Below are 19,832 nucleotides of genomic sequence, written 5' to 3'. Positions count from 1 at the left end.
TATAGTGGGCAACCTAATATTTATTGGTATAGAAAGAAGAAATTTTAATAGTTGCAAATATTCTGATTTAAAGTTTGATCCAGTTTTTTCCCAAGTGCGGCTTAATACGGTAAACCAGTGGTTCTCAAACTTTTTTTTCCATGGACCACTTGAAAATTGCTGAGGCTCTCAGAGGACCACTTAATGATCTTTCCAAATGTTGTTTGTACTGTTAGCTAACTATTGTAAATTGGTTTGGTTAAAAGTGCTTTATTAAAAAAATCTTAATAATAAACTTCTTCTGTTCTACAAATAAAAGCACACAACTCATTTTAAGATCAGTAGTCTTACCTTTCTAATGGGATGGATGTGCCCTCTCTCCCCTGCCACGGCAGCCCCCAAGTTGGGGCTGTGAAGAAGGGGGAGTCTCTCCCTCTCTTCTCCACCGCAGCAGCCCCCAAGCTGGGGCTGGAAAGGGGTGGTGTCTCTCCCCCGCCACAGCAGCCACAGAGTTGAGGCTGGGAGGGAGGGTCTCCCTGGCGGCCGCAGCCCTGGAGCTTGGGAAAGTCACCTCTTTCTCTGGCCACTGCAGCCCTGCACATCCAACCCCCCCCCCCCCGCCCCTTCTCACTGCCCAGTCCCCTCCCACCTATCCTCTATTTCCCCCCAAGGCCACCACCTCACCTTACATGTGCATCTTCTCCTGAGTCCAGGCACCTAATTAATGGAGCCATGCCTGCGTAGCTCCACTAATTAGGTGGATGGCCCTTCATTCTCTTGTGTGTAGCCGCTCAGGCATGCAACTTAGAGGGAACTATCCACAGACCACCTGAATGGAGCTCGCGGACCATTGGTGGTCCATGGACCACAGTTTGAGAAACTGCGATAGACAACTCTCAAAGGTGCAGGAATTCATATAAAAAACCCTAGCTGTTGATTAATATGGATCTGTATATATTGATGTATGTGTAGTACATATGTATGCCCATAAGTTTCTTCTTCTTTTAAAGATATGGACCTTAGTTGTTGGTTATCTGTTGACTGTTTCATTCAAGTGGAATGCAAGCACTGAACGTTATTTAAGAGCAATCTCCATTCCTGTCTGGATAATACTGCTCTTCCACTTAGGTGGGTAACACATCATTGTGTTTATGTATAAAATGTAATTCGGAAGCCTAACAAAGAACAACCTTGGGCTAAATTGTCAACAGAGATCCAGCCCCTTTGCCTTCCTCAGGTGGCGCAAAAGATCCAGGTTCTTACTGCAAATAGCCAGCAGAGAATTTCTCTTTGTGCAGAAGAACTCGTCGCTGGTGTAAAGTTTGCACGAAGTAGCTTTTGTGCTGCCATCCCCCTGGAGTAGTCAACAGGGAGGGGATATGGAGGAACTCTGTGGCACTGCCTGCCTTTTTTTCACTGGTGTAAGTTAGAGCGGCTGCTCTAAATGCTGATGGGGACCAGGTGTGATTGGCTCTTAGAATCAAGGATCAGAACCAGTTCCTTGACACCACTTTTTTTTTCCTGCAGAGCTTAGCCACAGGAGAGAATTTGGCCTCATCTGTAACTTTTTACTACTTTTTTTTTTTTAAGAGAGAATCTCAGTAACAAAGATTAAAGACAAATGGCAGAATTAACATGAAAATAAACTCTTCCTCCTACAGTCAGTCTGAGCATATTGATAACAAGGATGTTTAATTTTTTTTTGTTTTTACTAAGATTGTGTTCTATTTCTGCCTTTCTAATAGCATAACTGTATGGAGTCACTATCCATTATAGTAGTTAATTAATACAATTAACAATAAGCTAATATTCTTGAAAGAGCTCATAGCTCACTCCTTCATGTCTTACTGAGGTAGCAGCTCTTCTGCACTGTTGCACAAATGTGCTCATACGTACGCTGTTTTGTGGTTTAAGATCTCTTGTAGTGGCTTTGTGGGTTAGTTTTCAGCCAGACAAATACTGGTCTTCAAATCCTGAAGCATTGGACCGCCCCCCCCCCCACCAAAAAAAAGCAAGCAAGAAAACTCGTCTCATTCTATACAGAAGTTCTACTAAAAAGAAGTTGTTTCTTTAGTTATTCTGATATGTAAGTTATTTAAAAAAAAATTAAATTATATATCCAATATAATGTAATACTACTTGAATAAAGAGAGTGCTGACCAATAGGTATTAGAATGAGTATTGAGAAATGTAAATGTCCCATAAGAATGGAAAGAAATGCATATAATGTCTAAATATTTTGTAGATGTAGAAAAATTTCTCACACTTCTGTGACATTAGGCACTGATATCTATCTATAATTGCTAGGTTCCAGTTGTGGCTGCTCTCTTCAGAATGGCTGCGTTACACTAACATTTTTTGATTAAATTCTGAAAAACTTAGCTGAAAAATCTTCTTTTTTTTTTTTTTTTTCCCTTCCAGCTTCTGTGGCTGGATCCTGGAGGATTCCAGTATTTCTGGTTATAGTTTTTCTGATGACAGTGGGCATGATGCATGAGCAATGGAGCGGAAAGGAGTCTTCTGGTAAGAAATAAGTCACTTTTCTTCTGCTGTCAACCAAGGTAAACTTATGGAAAATGGAGGACTTGAAATCATAAAACTGCTTGGGTTACTCATGAGTTTATTTTAATATCATATGACTTGTGTATGTGTACTATCTATTACAGAGAAAGTAGGAGTTTTTGCTAATTAAAAATATGGATTATGCTTCCTAAAACTGAAGTCTGATTGGTTCTATCTAATAAAACGTTTTGCAGTATACTAATGTTAGGTTTCTGTAGGGATTCTATAGAATCCAGATTGTTATTCTAAACTGCAGTTCCTGTTCCACTTCTAACTTCTCATTAGTGTGACCAATATGCCTGCAGACTGAGTTGCTTATACAAAGACATTAGGAGAATACTTTCTCAGAACCAGGGCCATACAGGTTTAAAGATGCTTGTTTCTTACTAATTCAAATACTACAGTTTAATGTTTTCTCAGCACAAATGTTCATTTTCGGAGCTCCAGTCATGGGATAAAGGTGTTTTGTCAGTGTGTAGATTTAAATCCTAGGAGATTGTCTAGGGAAGTATTATTGAGGAGTCTTAGGTCTGGCCTAGACTAGGTGGTGGTGGGGAAATCTATCTAAGTTACGCAACTTCAGCTATGTGAATAATGTAGCTGAAGTCAGCGTACTTAGATCTACTTACAACTGCGGTAGGTTGACTGCTGATACTCCCCCGTCGACTCCACCTATGCTTCTTGCTCTGGTGGAGTACCGGAGTCGACGGAACAGTGTTTGGTGATCGGTTTATCGCGTCTTCACTAGCTGCGATAAATAGACCCCCGCTCGATTGATCGCTCCGGAGGTAAGTGTAGACATGCCCTTATACTTACACTGAGGCCAGAGAGTGTGGGATGGGATCAGGCTGAACAGACCAGTTTCATTACACTAGGCAGTGTCATACATGTTAGTGCCTGTGCTCTGATTCCAGACGACTAAAAATCTTCCAGGATCAAAGATAAAGGAAGGGCACTGAAGATGAGAACTTAAGCTTACAGAGGAAAGGTGGAAAGGAGAGAAGAATTCCCTGAGTTGTGAAGTGGAGGAGAACCTGAAGGAAAGAGAATCTTGATAAATAAAGAAAACGCTTCCCTTTTCCACTCATCTTAATGCACTCTGACCCCCATGGAGGAAATTGCAGAAAAGAATCCGTGCCCTTAAATTGGTTGTTCCTGGGAAGTATGTATTATGTCCCAGACAGTAAAGAACTCATTCTGCACTCCCATCATGTCCTGTTGCTCTTCAGCAGGGTGCTCTAGGGCAGGGGTTCTCAACCTTCTTCTTTCTGAGGCCTACCCCAACATGCTATAAGAACTCCATGGTCCATCTGTGGCACAACAACTGGTTTTCTGCATAGAAAAGCCAGGTTCTGTGTTAGGGGATAGCAAGCAGGGCAATTGCCTGGGGCCCAATGCCACAGGGGCCCCTATGAAGCTAAATTGCTCAGCCTTGGGTGATGGGGCTCAAGGCCTCTGGCTTCAGCTTTCTGACTGGGCCCCAGCAAGTCTAAAGCTAGCCCTGCTTGGCAGACCCCCTGAAAGCTACTATTTGAGAACCACTGCTGTAGGGAATAAAGAAAATCATAGCAGGGTGTTCATAATTCAAATAATTTTAAGAACCTAAGAAAATTCCAAAATTTTATTAAACTGAAGTTGAGCTACATATTGGTAAATTAAGATTAAAACATTTCAGTACTTGTGTAGTTAGTCTGAGGTATGCAAGAAGCATTGGAAACCCAGGAAATTCACAGTTAAGATTAAATTTAAAAGAAACACACTTAAAGGTATGGAATACACGGTTAAAGTATGTCAACAATTTTAACTGCACATGTAATCATGTTGGAGGTGGGCAGTGGGGAGACTAGGGCTTCTCTGCTGAGGGTTTGAATCTACAGCACACCAGGTTACTGTAATGTTATGTGCCGTCTGGATGAAGCTACAGCACAGTGGAAGTCCCTGTGTGGCTTTAAGTAGTAGCATGCCAAGCTGCACTCCAGAACTTCTTATACTGTGCCGTAGCAGTGCCCGCATAGGATGTTGCTGTGTGGCAAACTGCTGTACTATAGAGTCATGCTCTGTGTTAGAATCATAGACTATTAGGGTTGGGAGAGACCTCAGGAGGTCATCTCATCCAATCCCCTGCTCAAAGCAGGACCAACACCAACTAAATCATCCCAGCCAGGGCTTTGTCAAGCCAGGCCTTAGAAACCTCTAAGGATGGAGATTCCACCACCTCCCTAGGTAACCCATTCCAGTGCTACACTACCCGCGTAGTGAAATAAGTGTTGCTGTGCAGTAACTTACTGAGACTATTTTACCAATCCTTAAGTTTCTCATTAGTAACCACAAATGCTTAGAATTCTTCCACTCAACATTTTCCATTAGTGTAGATGTCAGTTGAGATTAAACTGTTTTCTTCTAGTTTTCTAGGAACTGAGAGCTCCTCATGTTGGCTTCAATGATTAATCATTGAGGATACAGTACATGGTCCAATTTACATTTGGCTGGTGGTCAGTATCAAGCAATCCTAAAAACACTTAGAATATGGATTTATTGTACACTCTGACTCAGTTTTCCCTGAAACTGTTCTTCTTGGTCACTAAACTTTATTACTAACCATAGAGGTTTCAGGTTAATCAGATTGCCTGCCACTTGGAACAGTTTTAGTGAGCCGGAATTCACAGATGATATGGCTGACAAGAAGAGAGATCTCTTCCTAGGTAGTCTTGGGAAGACTATATCAAAAAACTAAATTCTGCACACAATATTATAAAATTCTGCATATTTTATTTGTTAAAATAGTGCAGTATAATCAACAGTTTCAATTATTTTGGTAATTTATTTCAGAATACCTGTCAGCAAGTATGTCTGTAAGAATACAGATGACAAAAAAGATTCATAAAATGTTTTTTAGCAAACAGATTTACAAGTAACTTAAACTATTGTACAGAAGCGTATTTCCTGCACCCCTCAGAAGCAGTGCAAAGGGGGGGAAGGTGCGAATCAGCGATAATGGGGGAGCTGAAGGAGAGGGAAGTAATTGCTGGGAAGGAGGCAGGGAGTGAACCTGGAGGGTTTTTAGATGTGGATGGGAGAAGTATGGTACAGGTTTTTTAGGGGGAGGGGGATGGAGGGATTGTTGGAACTCCTCCCCCATGCAGACTCCAGCTGACCCCTATCCTCTGTCTGGCACATCTGTCCCTGTCTCCATGTGTCCCTGCACCCCTCTCCCTTGTCCACATTTGGCCCTTCACCCTCATTCAGCCACCCTGGTACCCCCACTTCCATTCAGCCCTTACCCCAGTCTGTCCCCCACACTAGCCCTTCTGAACCCTAGTCTGTGATCTCCCCAGCAGCCCTATGTGCCCCATGCTGTCTGTCTGTCTCTCTCTCTCTTTCCCCCCTCTTCCCCCTCCCCCCCAATATTCTGTGCCTCCTTATCTGGACATATGGGCAGGGCACTTGTAGGAATGCAGTGTCTTCTGCTCCCTCTCCACTTGCTGTGGCTGTCTGCTCCAAAGTGGGAGCAGTTGCCCTCTGTTCTGGTGCCACAGAAGCCCTTAGTGGGTGAAAGGTGTAATTCTAGCACCTTTCAAGCAGACTATTTTATGTGGAGGGGAAAAAAAATCTGCAGGGAACATGAATTTTTCAGTGGCACAGAATTCCCCCATGAGAATCCTAGACCACAGCCATGGCATAAAATGCATAAGTTTTCTTGAGACACTAAATTTTGAAAAGTTCTCAGTGATAGATGTGTGACGGATTGGACCCCTTAAGGTGCCACCTGATGTGTTAGGATATCGCTGAGCCTCCCTGTTCTGCCAACCAGGGCACCCTTTTTACCTGTCTTGCTGAGCCAAGCTATCAAGTCTCCACCAGCGCACGCACACACAGGCAGGGCCCCACCCAACTGCAGAATGACACAGATACTGAGATCAGCTTTGGGAAACCTCAGGTTAAGGGACTTGCCCCAGGATTCAGATGTCCACCTCTCTTGGAGTGCAGATTCAAAGATATTTTATGAAAGCCACGTTCTCCTTCAATGTGGAGGAAGGTTTGCACAGCCTCTTAAACCCCACCCATTATGAAATGCACAAATGGGCATATATTATAAACAAGAAATAAACTTATTAAGTACAAAAGGTGAATTATAAGTGGTTAAAGAGCTAGTAATCTGCTTTGTTCTGTTTGCTAAGCAAATAAAACAAAACAAACATACTAAACTTGTTTCACTAAAGACATTGGTTACAAATAGTAATTTCTCACCCTAAATATTGTCACAGGTAGATTACAGAAATTCTTGAAATGCAGCTTCACTGGTCTCCACCTTGAGACCTCAGGTGGTATTACTCACAAGCTAGATGCCCTTCCAGCTTGGGCTCAACCCTTCTCCCCCCAGTTCAGTTCTTGTTTCCAGGTGTTTTTCAGTGTCTCTTTGGATGAGGAGGCAGAGAAGAACTACAATGATGTCATTCCCCTGCCTTGTATAGCTCTTGTGTGTGGCAAGAACCTTTTGTCTCCCAGTGGAAGAACACTGGCATTCCAAGGGGCGAGTCCAGGACCAGGTGACTCAGACCCATGTCTTTGCAGGCCTGTGGCAGCCATTACTCGTAAGCTGTCTGGAGCGTCCACAGGAAGACTGAGCTCTTTCACAGTCCATTGTCTTTGCTAATGGGCCATTAGCCCTGTATTGCTTTTCCATTGTTGTATCTGAAGGTCTAGTTGGGGGTGACACTCAAAATAACCCTTATGAAATACAGATACAGAAATGAAACAAAGAATATTAACTATGTATCTGAAGTTGGCATACAAATTGAATAATCACATTTAGTAAATCATATCATTGGAAGGGTTATCTTACATGAGCCATCTTGCTTAAAGTATAGCTCAGTTATGTCATATTCCTATCAAAAGCGTATTTTCATAAAGAGTATGGAGTGAAACATCACAAGATGATCATACTGGGTCTACATAATATATGTAACTATTAAAGTTAATATCCACTTCAGTTTCACTGAAGTACAATTTCAGTGGATGTTGAGCAACAAAAATAAATAGTATTGTGATAAGAGTTGTGAAGAGGTTGATTCTTTACTTACTTCTGTATTTATTTTTATAGGGACAGAACTTCCTGGTCAAATGATTTCCATTGCTGCTTCTACAATTGCCATGGCAATATCTGTCACAGGATATGATTCAAGTAATGAGCAACATTCACCCCAACCCTCAGGTGACTACAGCAGTATTAACATGTAAATGACTATTTTAAATATAATTTTTATGACCTAGTCATTTAAACTGTTACCTGCAGATGCAGAAGTAGTGGTTGGGAGAAGTTTTCTTTCATAATTAATGTTCTGTGAAAAGAGCTTTTTCTAAGTGTATTTCCTGCTGTACTTATTTCTTTCCCTTGATATCTTCATGGTAGCAAGAAAAAGTTAGGCTTCATGCATGAGTGGAGGCAGCCTTGAACATGCTTTGTAACACAAAACTTTGTGGACAGTACTGTGGAGGCAAAAAGCTTCCTTTTGATCTGCTCAACCATGGCACAAGACTAAACATTTTTTCTTGCAGTTAGTTTAATTCAGCATGCTGTTTCAAAGACATCTAGCTTCTGTTGCAGGTAATCTGTAAACAGCAATTTGCGAAGATGAAGGTTCAATACGTATATTTGAGGTGGAAAGCCTCTTTGGTCATGGGCAAAAGATCACTATAAAGACTAAATAGGCCTTTGATGGAATGTTTTGCTGACAAAATAATAGTCCTCCAGAACTCTCTGGAAACTAAAATATTCCATCAACATCTGAGGATGAACTGTCAAAACAGGCCCAGTGACCTGACAGGACTAGAGTGCCTCAGTCTCAAACTTGAAGTTGAACATCCTAAATAAAAATAAAATTCAAGCTACTGCAAAAATAAGTGAATTTAAAAGACATGATCTTGGTTTCAACACACAAATAGTGCTCCATGTGATGGGACATAAAGATCAGTGTAAGGTTATTTCAAGCACATGGCATTAATAAAATTTCTTTTAGCTAAAAATTGGCTTCATTGAAGTTAAAAAGCTACTTCCACTGCCAGGTAGTAACTGATGTGCAGTAGTCTAACTATATCTTACTCTGGGACAGATGGATGCGCAAGTATATTCACATACACGTTTACTAATTTAAGTGTTCCAATGCAAATAGTACTCAAACAAAATTTAGGTTTGAAACATTTAGCAACACACTCATTTTTAAAATAAAGGCAGTCTTTCTGCTCTCATAGTGTTTCATGCTATTCCAAGTGAAACTAACCTCTTCACTCAGACTAGCATGCTAAAATTTCAAAGATAAGCACTTCTTCACAGGAATAAATTGAAAAAAATGTCGAAAGAGTTTTCTTGAAATTTCAGGTTGGAGCAGTTGTTTCCCTCAAGTGTGGGGTGGGGTGTCTTTTGCTTTGCTCATCCCTTTGTGGTTCTCCCCCCAGCACCAAAATAAAAAAAGAAAAGAAAAGAAAAAAGAGATGTATGAAGCCTGGAAGTATGAGAGAAGTGATTTAGCTAGACTTTGGGTGGCTTGCTGGTCGTGTGACAGACAATTGCCAATAAATGCAGTACATTCTTCCATTCCAATCTGATATTTCTTCTTGGAAGCTGGATTGAAAATATGTTTTCTTTAAGGCAGATTGTTTTTATTCTCAAAGCTTTAGCTATGCCTCTCACTGGAGATTATATATCTGTGAATAATATACATGCACGTGCTGCAGGTATACATTCTATAAATGTGCTTTGAGTAACTTTTTTGGGACTATAACCCCATTTTTCAGTGTCGATTTTGTAGTCAATTTTCCTTTATAGTCAGAAAGCAAAGAAAATTGGACTCCCTGTCTTCTTTTGATAGAAGCAATTTTCCAGACTGATCTAGCAGTCTCCTTTGGGAACACTGATCAACTGAATGTTTTCAGATTTCCACTTGGTTTTGATCCACCATGTTCATGGTTGTTGAGGCTCAGACTTCTGGAACTTCAGATCTTAAACATTTCTTAACTTTATTTTGTTGCTCCAGAGTGACTTGGTGTTTTCATCCTACTTTGGAACTCTGTTTTTCATGAGAGGTTTAAGATTCTACAGAAGTTCTCAGTCATTTTTCAAGCTTAACCACCATGTATACATCAGTTTTCAGAATGAAGACTCTTGTGTGCCTACTCTGCAAATAAATTACTGATGCTAAGTAATGTTCATTAGTTGCAGAAAAATTGATTATTTCTGAATTTTGATACTGTTTTTTTTATTAGCTGGTCAAAGAACAATGCTTCAAGCTTTCTGCTAGTGTTTGTACTTACCCACAATGTTAATTTAAAAAAAAATTGTTACAATACTATAAGGCACTTTGATTATAGAGACCTTTATTTGTGCTTCCCTTGTTTTGTGGTTGACTATTGTGGAAATTCTATTCCATCAACGATAGTATTGGGTCCTTCCCAATGGTATGAAGTGTTTCTAAAATTTCTGATAAGTGATAACTACCAATTAGAGAAAGCAAATGCTGCCATATTGTTTGGGCCAAATATGGATAGGCTGAGTAGCCATGTGGCAGGATTTATAGGAGCTATCATGTCAAGTCTCTTGCCTTTGTTTTCCCATTTGCTTTAGCACTTTCTTCCCACTGACACATGTTTGGAATTTTGCCCACTGCTATAAAATTGCTTAGATTTACCATATTGTGTTTGGGAATGAAAGTAAGAGGAAAAGGAGTTATGTACATGCAGTAATCTATAAAATAATATAGTTCCTATAACTTTTTTGGATGCTAAACTCCTGATGGTGGTAAATATGACCTAACAGAATATCCAGCAGAGGAGTTACATTCTTTGCCTGAGTGATGCATTATGTAACAAATTCGGAAACTGTCTTTTACTATTCAACATGGTACGGCTTTTCAGATGAACTAGGGCGGGGTAGGCAACCTATGGCACACATGCCGAAGGCAGCATGTGAGCTGATTTTCAGTGGCGCATGCTGCCCGGGTCCTGACCACCGGTCTGGGGGTTTCTGCATTTTAATTTAATTTTAAATGAAGCTTCTTAAACATTTTAAAAACCTTCTTTACTTTACATACAACAATAGTTTAGTTATATGTTATAAACTTATAGAAAGAGACCTTCTAAAAATGTTAAAATGTATTACCGGTACGCAAAACCTTAAATTAGAGTGAATAAATGAAGACTCGGCACACCACTTCTGAAAGGTTACCGACCCCTGAACTAGAGCCTGGTCTTCCTGTATGATCGTTAAGTGTTCAAGTAATATGTGCAAAATCAGGTTTGAAGATAACCAAGAACCCTACTGGTATTTTTTTTTTCATCAACTAAAACCAGGCACCTCATGCTAGTAAAGCTTAATAAAATTGGTTCCCAGTACCTCTGAGGCTAGGTTCTGCTGAACACTGAGTTAGGGGTTGAAAACAGAACCATGTAATGGGTAGATTAGTGTAGGATGCAGTTTTGTTACCTGACTCTTATGCAGATGTCTACAACTAGAAAAGCCACCTGCAAATTTCACTGACAGTAGTGTCTGTCTATATAAAGTAGCGATACAGATTTGTCATAGCATTTTTATCAAAAATCACAGAGCATTTTTATTTACCTTAGTAAAAGTCACAGATTTTATGGGGGTTTTTTATTTTAAAAAAATAAACACTGACACAAAGGAGGAGGAGGAAGACTGCTGGAGAGCAAGCCCACCCCATGCTCTTCCTGAGGCTTGGCCCAGCTCCCCATCCTGGCCTTTGCAACCTGGTGCAGGGGGTTGCAGTGCCCAGCCACCATTTCATTGATAGCACTGAGACCTCCTGCACCAGGTCTCAACAACCAGAGTTGGGAGGTGGGCCCAGCCTTGTGGGACAGAAACCGCTACTGTGGAGTGAGTTTAATAAAATTATGGACACACAGACAAATGGGAAAATCACAGTATCCATGACCTTTTTCCAACTATGACAAACCTGCAGTCCTAATACCAAGATTCCAGATTTGTCCCTCTGAAGATTAGAATGTCTTTTGTGTCCTTATGAAGTGGTGGATACTGTTGCTGTTATGGTTGAGAGCTTTTTTTTGTTCAGAATATTACCAGGTTCAATCAACACTGGGATTCACTGTCTGTTACCATCTGACTTTTAAGTTCTCAGCCATTTTGGGTTTACAGCTCACACCTGTGCAAAAGCTGTTAGTTTATCTCTAAAAGTCAAAGAACAAAAACAAGCCACACAAATGCTTTTGTAGAATATTAGTACATCTCTTTACAGTAAGCCTCTTTGGGGTGGGGGAATGGAATGCATTATAATTTTCTGTAAACTGGAATTTTGATTAGAACAAAATATTATACACTGGTTAAGTAGTCAGCACTTAAATTTAATTTTTAATGTGTTCATCTTTAACTTTTAAACTAGTGAAGATGAAGCTTAATTAAACATTTAGTGTCATCTTAGTCATACGACATATTAGTTATCTACTAATTTTTAAAGTTGTTTTTTTGTTTTTTCTTTATGGTATTGTTTCCAAGGATGTTAAAGTATGACATGGAAGGTAATATCATTGAGATCACAGCATAAATATTGTATAATTATAGTGGGATCATAACTGAAAAGAACACTATACGTTATACTTAAATGATTTGTAAGATGGAAGTGTTCACTTAAAAGTATAGCGTGTGTGCTTTGAAGTGTAGGGTTTTGATTTAAAAATAGCCTGGAGCATGCATTTGGATTTTATTGAACTCATAGACAAAATACATTACGTTATTCATCTTTGCCATAAGGATAATACAATAAATTCTTCTTCTCATTTTATGGCTAACAGTATAGTATACATCTTAGATTTTGTTTTCCTCTGGAAAACTTAACACATTCTCTATATTTTTGTTGGGTTATTTGGTGAAGTAGGATTGCACTTGCTATGCATTTAGCTGTTAAGGCCCTAGGGTAAATGTTAGTGATCTACTAGGTAACCTCTTTCAGTTCAGCAGTAGAAATTCATGCGAGAACTACTTCTTCTTTTTTCTAGAAACAGCAGAAAGTGGACAACCCTCTCAAGACTCGTCCTCTTCTTTTTCCTCCTCTTCATCCACTACCGGTGGCAGACACAGGCCTGAGATTGGAGCTTTTCTTAGAAAGAAGAAAACCAGTGATATCTACTTTGTTACACTTGTATGGGCCATTGTTGTAGTCCAAATCTGGCTGAATCTCTGGATTGTGCAGTTATTGCCAGTTCCTGTTGCAGGTCATTGTCTAGTTCTTAGTAATGCCAGTTAAAATATTACAACACTGTTGGATTTTTAGAATTTCTTACTTATCTTGCACTTAAATGTGGATGCTTCATTTGCCTGTCTTCAGACTATTGTGAAAATACTATGTGTGGTTGTAGCACAGATTCACTTAATTTATAATTAGAAGCAGTTACAGAATGTCTGTAGTAGTAGCTGGCTGACTTGATAAATCTTAAAATGAAAGTAATAATTAGAAGAGAGAACATGCTTCTCTGCTGCCTTCATCTCTTAATCAGACAATTCAATTAAGAATTCAGTCAGTTGGCAAAGTATGAGCAAAGAGGTGCCTGTTCCAACTCTTTCTTAAAATGGTAGGTTTGTGTTTTCAGCATATTTTTGTGGATAGCCACTTTCAGAAACGTGGCCTTCCACCAAGAATGATCTTCCTTCAGCACTAAAATGTTTCACCCATGATTGGAGAAGAAAAGTGGCTTATAGTTTCCTGTCTGAGAAATATCCAAAACCAGATATCTTCCAGAGCATTAAGAAACTCCTTAGTGAACAGTTATGGAATAACTTGCCCATGAAGGAATTTTTTTCCTAACCCTTGTAAGTTAAGGCTAGCTTTTGAAGTATGAACGTTATTCCTTTTAGAAATGGGTAGATCACATCCAGTGTAATTGTAAATGTTCTTATTTTTGACCCTATGCTATTTAAGATTTTTAACAAAAATGAAAACAAAATAAAGATCAGGGGAATGATAAGTAATGACCGATAGGTCACTGATACAGGGTATTGTTCTTGTTTTATAACATTCGTATTTCCAATCAGTATAAAGTTATTCTATTTATTTTTTTAAAACCCCTTCTTTGACAGCCCAGTGGTTCTAGTTTACCCTATACAACTTAATGATTCCCTGTTCAAGATTTTGTGCAGTTTATAATTACGCCGTCCCTTTATGACTTAGTTGATAAATCTAATAGATAAGGCTAGAAGGGACCATTGTGAGAGGAAAAAAATGTTCTTGCATTATAGGAAAAGATATTTGTATAGAGAGGGCTTGATCTTTCCCAAAATAGAGAGGGCTGTGACTGAATGCTACTCCATGTTTCCAAAATGTCTTGGTACTGTAAACACTTCCCATTCAGTTCACTTACGCTTCAAAAGAATGATGTTCTCTTAGATTTACTTTGTTCAGGGTGGTGGGAATTTTTTCCATAAAACATAGAGGGGCAAGAAGAATTTTAGTTTAAAATTTAAACAGAAGACCAGTCGCGAAACATCTGAAACTTTTATTAAGTGCAGCATGTGTGTGAAAATAGGCTGACTCCTCTATTAATTTGTTCTCTTGTTCTTTTTTTTTCCATTTCTATTCTATCCCATTTGCAGCTCATGTTCACGTCCTTTATACTATTTTAACTTCCTTGCTATACCTTGTGGGTAGCTATTTTTTCCTCTTTTCCTAATTAGGATTCTTGTGCTTACACGGGATTTACTTCTCTTTTCTATGTTAACAAGATATGACTTCTTGGTAGTCCATCGATCCGATGATGACACATCTGAGCAAATCATCTATTGTTGGTCTCATGGTGTGCCCTCTGATGGCTACACAAGCCAATTCTAGAGGTGCACGTTTTGCTGTAGATGGTGCATGGGAAGTTCGCAGTCAGTGGGTTGTGCACTGCTGGTGCTCTATGATGTTGTTCGTGTGCCTCTTGTAGATGCCGACAGCGGTCTTCCTCAAAGGCGATGCAGGTCTTTCTGACTGTTGCACGCCACTGTGTTCTGTTGCTGGCGGCATCCTCAAGGTCCCTGGGTTTGATACTGCTATACTGCAGATTGTCTTTAATGGTGTCCTTGTAACATTTTCGTGGATGACCTATATGCTGGATGCCCTGGGAGAGCTCACCATAGAGAAGCTGGCGGGGGATTCTGTTGGTATCCATGCGGCTAACATGACTGGTCCAACGTAGCTGTGACTTCATGATCATCATTTCGATGCTTGTCATCTGGGCTCTCTCGAGGACCTCAAGATTGGGCACTTTGTCTTGCCAGCGGATCTTCATGATGTTGCGAAGGCAACGCATGTGGAATGCTTCGAGCTGCTTGATGTGACGCCTATATAGTGTCCATCTTTCACACCCGTACAAAAGAGATGAATGAACAGCAGCTTTGTACACAAGCAGTTTTGTTGACATCCGGATGTTGTTGTGGTTTAAAACTTTTATACGCAGATAGCCAAGTGCCTGGCTTGCTTTGGATATTTGTGCATTGATCTCATTATCCAGTGATCCATCACTGGATATGACACTACCCAGGCATTTAAAGTTCTCCACTACTTTAAGCTGAGTGCCATCAATGGAGATACTTGGGACAGAAGCATTTGATCAAGGTACAGGTTGATGGAGAACTTCTGTCTTTCCAAGGCTGATAGTTAGCCCGAAGAGTTGCGAGGTCTCGGCAAACTTGTTGACAATGTGCTGAAGATCATTTTCAGTTAGAGCCATGAGGGCACAGTCGTCGGCAAAGACTGCCTCAAGAAGGAGTTTCTGCACTGTCTTAGACTTTGCATTCAGGCGACGGCTGTCAAAAAGTGAACCATCGTGCCGGTATTTCAAATATATACTTCAATCCAGATCTTTCATTGCATGGTTAAGGACGCATGCAAAGAACAGGTTAAAGAAGACAAGAGCGAGAACACATCCTTGTTTCACGCCATTGGTGAAGTTGAAGAGGGCAGATGTAGCTCCATCAGACAATACTTCGCCTGTCATGTTGTCATGAGAAAGGCGTATAATCTGGACACATTTTCTTGGGCAACTAAGTCGTGTTAGAATAGTCCAAAGGGCTTCCCTGTTGATGGTATCAAATGCCTTTGTCAGATCTATGAAGACAGCATACAGGTGCATGTTCTGTTCAATGCACTTCTCTTGTATTTGTCTGACAGCAAACACCATGTTGACTGTGCTCCGGCCAGGTCGAAAACCACATTGACTTTCAGGTAGATTTGCCTCGGAAATACTGGCTATTAGGCGGTTGAAGATGATGCAGGCGATGATTTTCCCTCCAACAGAGAGGAGGGATATGCCTCTATAATTTCCACATTGTGCTTTGCAGGTGGTGACTGACACAGCAGTAACATCTCTTGGACCAAAGAAAAGAACACATCAGGATTGGTTTGATGAGAACCAAGAAGAAATATGCTCAGCTCTGGAAGTAAAGGAAAAGCCTTCATCGAATGGCAGAATGATCCCTCCTCAGTCTCCAAACGGGACCATTTCAAGTACCTTCAGAGCAAAACACAGAAGGACCTCCGTCAGATACAAGACAACTGGTGTGAGAGCAAAGCCAAAGAAATTGAGTACTATGCTGAGACCCACAACTCAAAGATGTTCTTCAGTGCTATTAAGAATCTCTGTGGATCTTCTAAACTAAGGACCACCCCACTGCTCTCATCAGACAACACAATGCTGATTAAAGATAAAGAAGGCATCAACGAAAGATGGTGAGAACACTTTAGCAACCTTCTCAATAGACCATCAACCGTGAATAATAACATCCTCACTGAAATTCCACAACAACCTGCTCTGACAGATCTTGACTCTCCTCCCACTATAGATGAGATTAAGAAAGCTGTTAGCCAGATGAGTTCAGGAAAAGCTCCTAGAAAAGATGGGATACCAGCAGAGAGATACAAAGCAGCAGGTCCAGCAGCACTAGCAGGATTCCACAGTGTTATCAGCATCTGGGAGGATGAAAACATACCACAGGACCTCTGCTACGCTACTATTGTGTCTCTCTTCAAGATATGACTACTATACCACACATATGCATGGAGCCTCCTGAGATGATTTTGTCTGTTGTTTTAGGAACTAATGCTTGAGAATTTTTGGTAAAATTTAGCATTTTGGAACGTGTGGAGTATAGTCTTTAGTTTTGGACATTTATTGGTACTTAAGTCTAGCAAGATACTTAATTGTTAATGCAGTACACAAGTTTGCCACATGGTGGAGCCAATAGTAAGTAAAAGCAAAGCTTGGAAAAATTGTAAAAGTAAATTACTCTATTTGTGAGCAAGAGCATAAGCTTTCAGCAAAGGTTTACGGATAGATCTTTTGTTGAACTTTGATAAACTCCCTGTAGACATTAAAATTGGACCTTTAGTGTATCTAGATATTTCCAAAAGAAGATGTTGAAGGTTTTATTTTTTTGTAGTGTTTGTCAATAGATACTGCATCTAATTTGGAGGAGTTTTTGAATGAACATTATAAGAGTTTTATTAAATATTAACATGATTTGTTAGACTATTAACAAATTTCTATACTGTTGCAGTGAATACGTTTTTAATGTTGTTGCATAGGGGCCTGTGTTGCTTTAGGATACTGATTTCAACACAACCATTGTTTACCTCAGAAAGGATTTCGGTTTGATGCATTAAGTGAACAAATTTAAATAAATCTTAGCATTCACTTTTAATTGATCCATTTATGACATTCAGCTTTGCTGAATCTACAATAAGAAATAGTCCACAGGTGATGGTTCTGTTCATGATTTGATTTAAAAAACAAAAAAAAATTGTACTTCAATTTTTTTTAAATTAATGTTTCCTGAATATCAGTCTCAGCAATGAGTTGGGTTTTTAAATGGAGTGTGTTAAACGCAAAAAACTGTTTAATGCAATGTTGAGGCTGCAAAGTAAATTAATCAGGAAATGCAAAAGTTTTAAGATTCACATATCAATGTTAACTCACATAGTATAATTTTTAAAAGTATTTAATATAAGCAGAGACTAAGTTCAAATCACTTTATCTACAATGTGAATTAACATTCTGTGGGAATGTGAATTTGATTTGCATTATTTTAAATTGCTAAATTAAAATTGTACTTGCATGAATTTTTGATTCTTCTTCGAGTCATATACTTATATGTGCTCCACTGTAGGTGCTGCCTAGGATTGGAAATTATCATCAGTGCCTGTCAGACTGCACGTGTACCTCCCCAATCTCACACCATGAGCTGTGTGTATGTAGATAGATATATAAAATATAAAAAACATAGTACTGTCGTCCCCAGTTCCTTCTCTACTGCCCTTGGTCTGGGACGGAATCCACAACAGAGCTCACTTCTCCTTTTGCCCAGTTAGGTAGTGCCTTACCTTTTACTTTTTAGTGTAGTTTAGTAGTTATTTTCTCCCTTTTCATCCTTTCCTTTTTTTTAAATTGCTTTTGTGCCTTCCTACCCTCTCTGTTTGTAGCTTAGCTTTTTGGTTCCCACTTCCTGACAAGAAAGTTTTTTCCCTTCACTCTTATGCCTGTATCCCCCGGGTTTAAGAGGTGCGTTTCCTGCTGGTTTGCCTTCCTGGTAATGGATGGTCATCCATAGGGCATTTGCTGCCTGAGAGAGGGATGTGTCCTGCAAAAGCATGCTCACTGCCTGTAGCGAGGCAGTGGGATACCCCACAGCCCTGCTGAGGGACGAACCTCCCCTAACACCAACATAGGCGGAGCCACTGGGTCCTGCGCCCGCCCCTCAGAGGTCACGGTGCAGACCCAGAAGTATAAAAGCTCACCTGCAGAGCTCAGTGGAGAACCAGCCGCCGCAGAGACCAGACATTCGCGACCGAGCTCCCTCTTAGGAGACAGCAGCCGGCCTGAGCTCACACCTGGCCAGCCGAGCCTGCCCCGTGCCAGCTACCCTGAGGAGGACTGGCCGAGCCTGCCCCGTGCCAGCTACCCCGAGGAACCGATGCTGTTTGAGACAGCCAAGGACGCTAGCAAGACCCAGGTACCCTACGAAGGGAAGTGTGGAAGTAGCCCGGGGGGAGCCGACCCCAGTCCGGTTGCAGCACTGCCTGAACCTATGTCAGTGTGTTGCGGCCAGGATCCCCACTGACAGCGGTGAGTCTTTGCCGCTGCTAGGGCCCCGGGCTGGGACACAGTGGAGTGGGAGGGCCTGCGTCCCCCCTGCCACCCACTCCTTGGGTGGCAGACTCCCCCTTCTCCCTGGCCTGGAGAGTCTAGGACTTCCTGCTATTGAGCTATTGACTCAGCCCCTGCTTAAGGGCCTGAATCCCTGACGGTGTGATTGCTGCCTCACCCTGACCTAGGGCCTGGGCTGCGCTTTGCCTGCTGACTCAGTCCCTGCTTAAAGGCCTGAGTCTTTGACTGTTTGCTGGCTACCCCATCCTGACATAGGGCCTGGGCTGCCATTTGGCTATTGAGTCAGCTCCCGCTTGAAGGGCCTGAGCCCCTAACCGAGTGTGTGTTATTCCCCATGGCCGCAGAGTCGATGGCCAGTGAACTAGAGTGAGGTGGTGGGATACTACACAGCCCCGCTGAGGCACGAACTGTGGCAAAGCCGCACTACACGGCCACAACCTCACTGTCAGGATCAGAAAAGACTGGGACATTCAGTTGCAACTTCTCATGGAGAAATCTTGGCTTCCTGCGTCTAACGCTGACCTGGACACTTTCCCTGCATGGCTCTCACACTCCACTAGATTGTCCATCGATCCTCATTTGCCATGCCTTTCTAAAAGAAAATCTTATCTCTTTTGCTCTGAAGAGAAATAAATGAGCTCCCTCATCACCCTCTGAGACATTGCCTGCCAGAACACCATTTCCTGCAAGGTCAGTTGCCTTAACACCTTTGGAGAGGGGACATAGCTCCAGGGCCCATCCAAGTACCTCAGGTACCGGAGCTAAGCAAAGGTCTAAAGACCCTAACTGGGCAGACGTGCAGCCCTTGGCACTGTCTCTCGGTGCTGGGGACAGAGACACAAGATGTTCAAGAAAAGTGCCAACCATCCCGACCAAACCAACTGTGAGTATTGCGGCATCAACAGCCCTACTGCCACAATGTCCATTTCAGCACCGAGCAAGTCCTATTCACCAAGCAAGCCTTCCACACTATCTACTGACTGCTCAGGAGAATGCACCTCTCCCTCAGCACTGATTACATGCTGGTACCAACGATGCTCCTTCCTCCTCCGCAAGAGTTCAGATATGCCAAGGACCTACCTATCTCTGGTGTGCCTGAGTCACCACTGCTCAGGCACGATCTTCCT

General features: G+C 41.2%; 1 protein-coding gene across 1 annotated transcript in view; it reads left to right on the top strand.

Annotated features, from left to right (window-relative positions):
* TMEM245 (transmembrane protein 245) overlaps positions 1-19,832 on the top strand; it is a 141,303-nt gene that overhangs the window by 15,183 nt on the left and 106,288 nt on the right. The window contains 4 exon segments of the mRNA XM_032775312.2: positions 990-1,107; positions 2,401-2,502; positions 7,643-7,753; positions 12,565-12,780. Of these exon segments, the coding sequence (XP_032631203.2) occupies positions 990-1,107; positions 2,401-2,502; positions 7,643-7,753; positions 12,565-12,780 (547 nt within the window).

This window comes from Chelonoidis abingdonii, chromosome 2, assembly GCF_003597395.2.
Source record: "Chelonoidis abingdonii isolate Lonesome George chromosome 2, CheloAbing_2.0, whole genome shotgun sequence".
Lineage (NCBI taxonomy): Eukaryota > Metazoa > Chordata > Testudines > Testudinidae > Chelonoidis > Chelonoidis abingdonii.
Note: the sequence above shows the minus strand (reverse complement) of the source record. Positions and strands in the feature narration are given on the sequence as shown.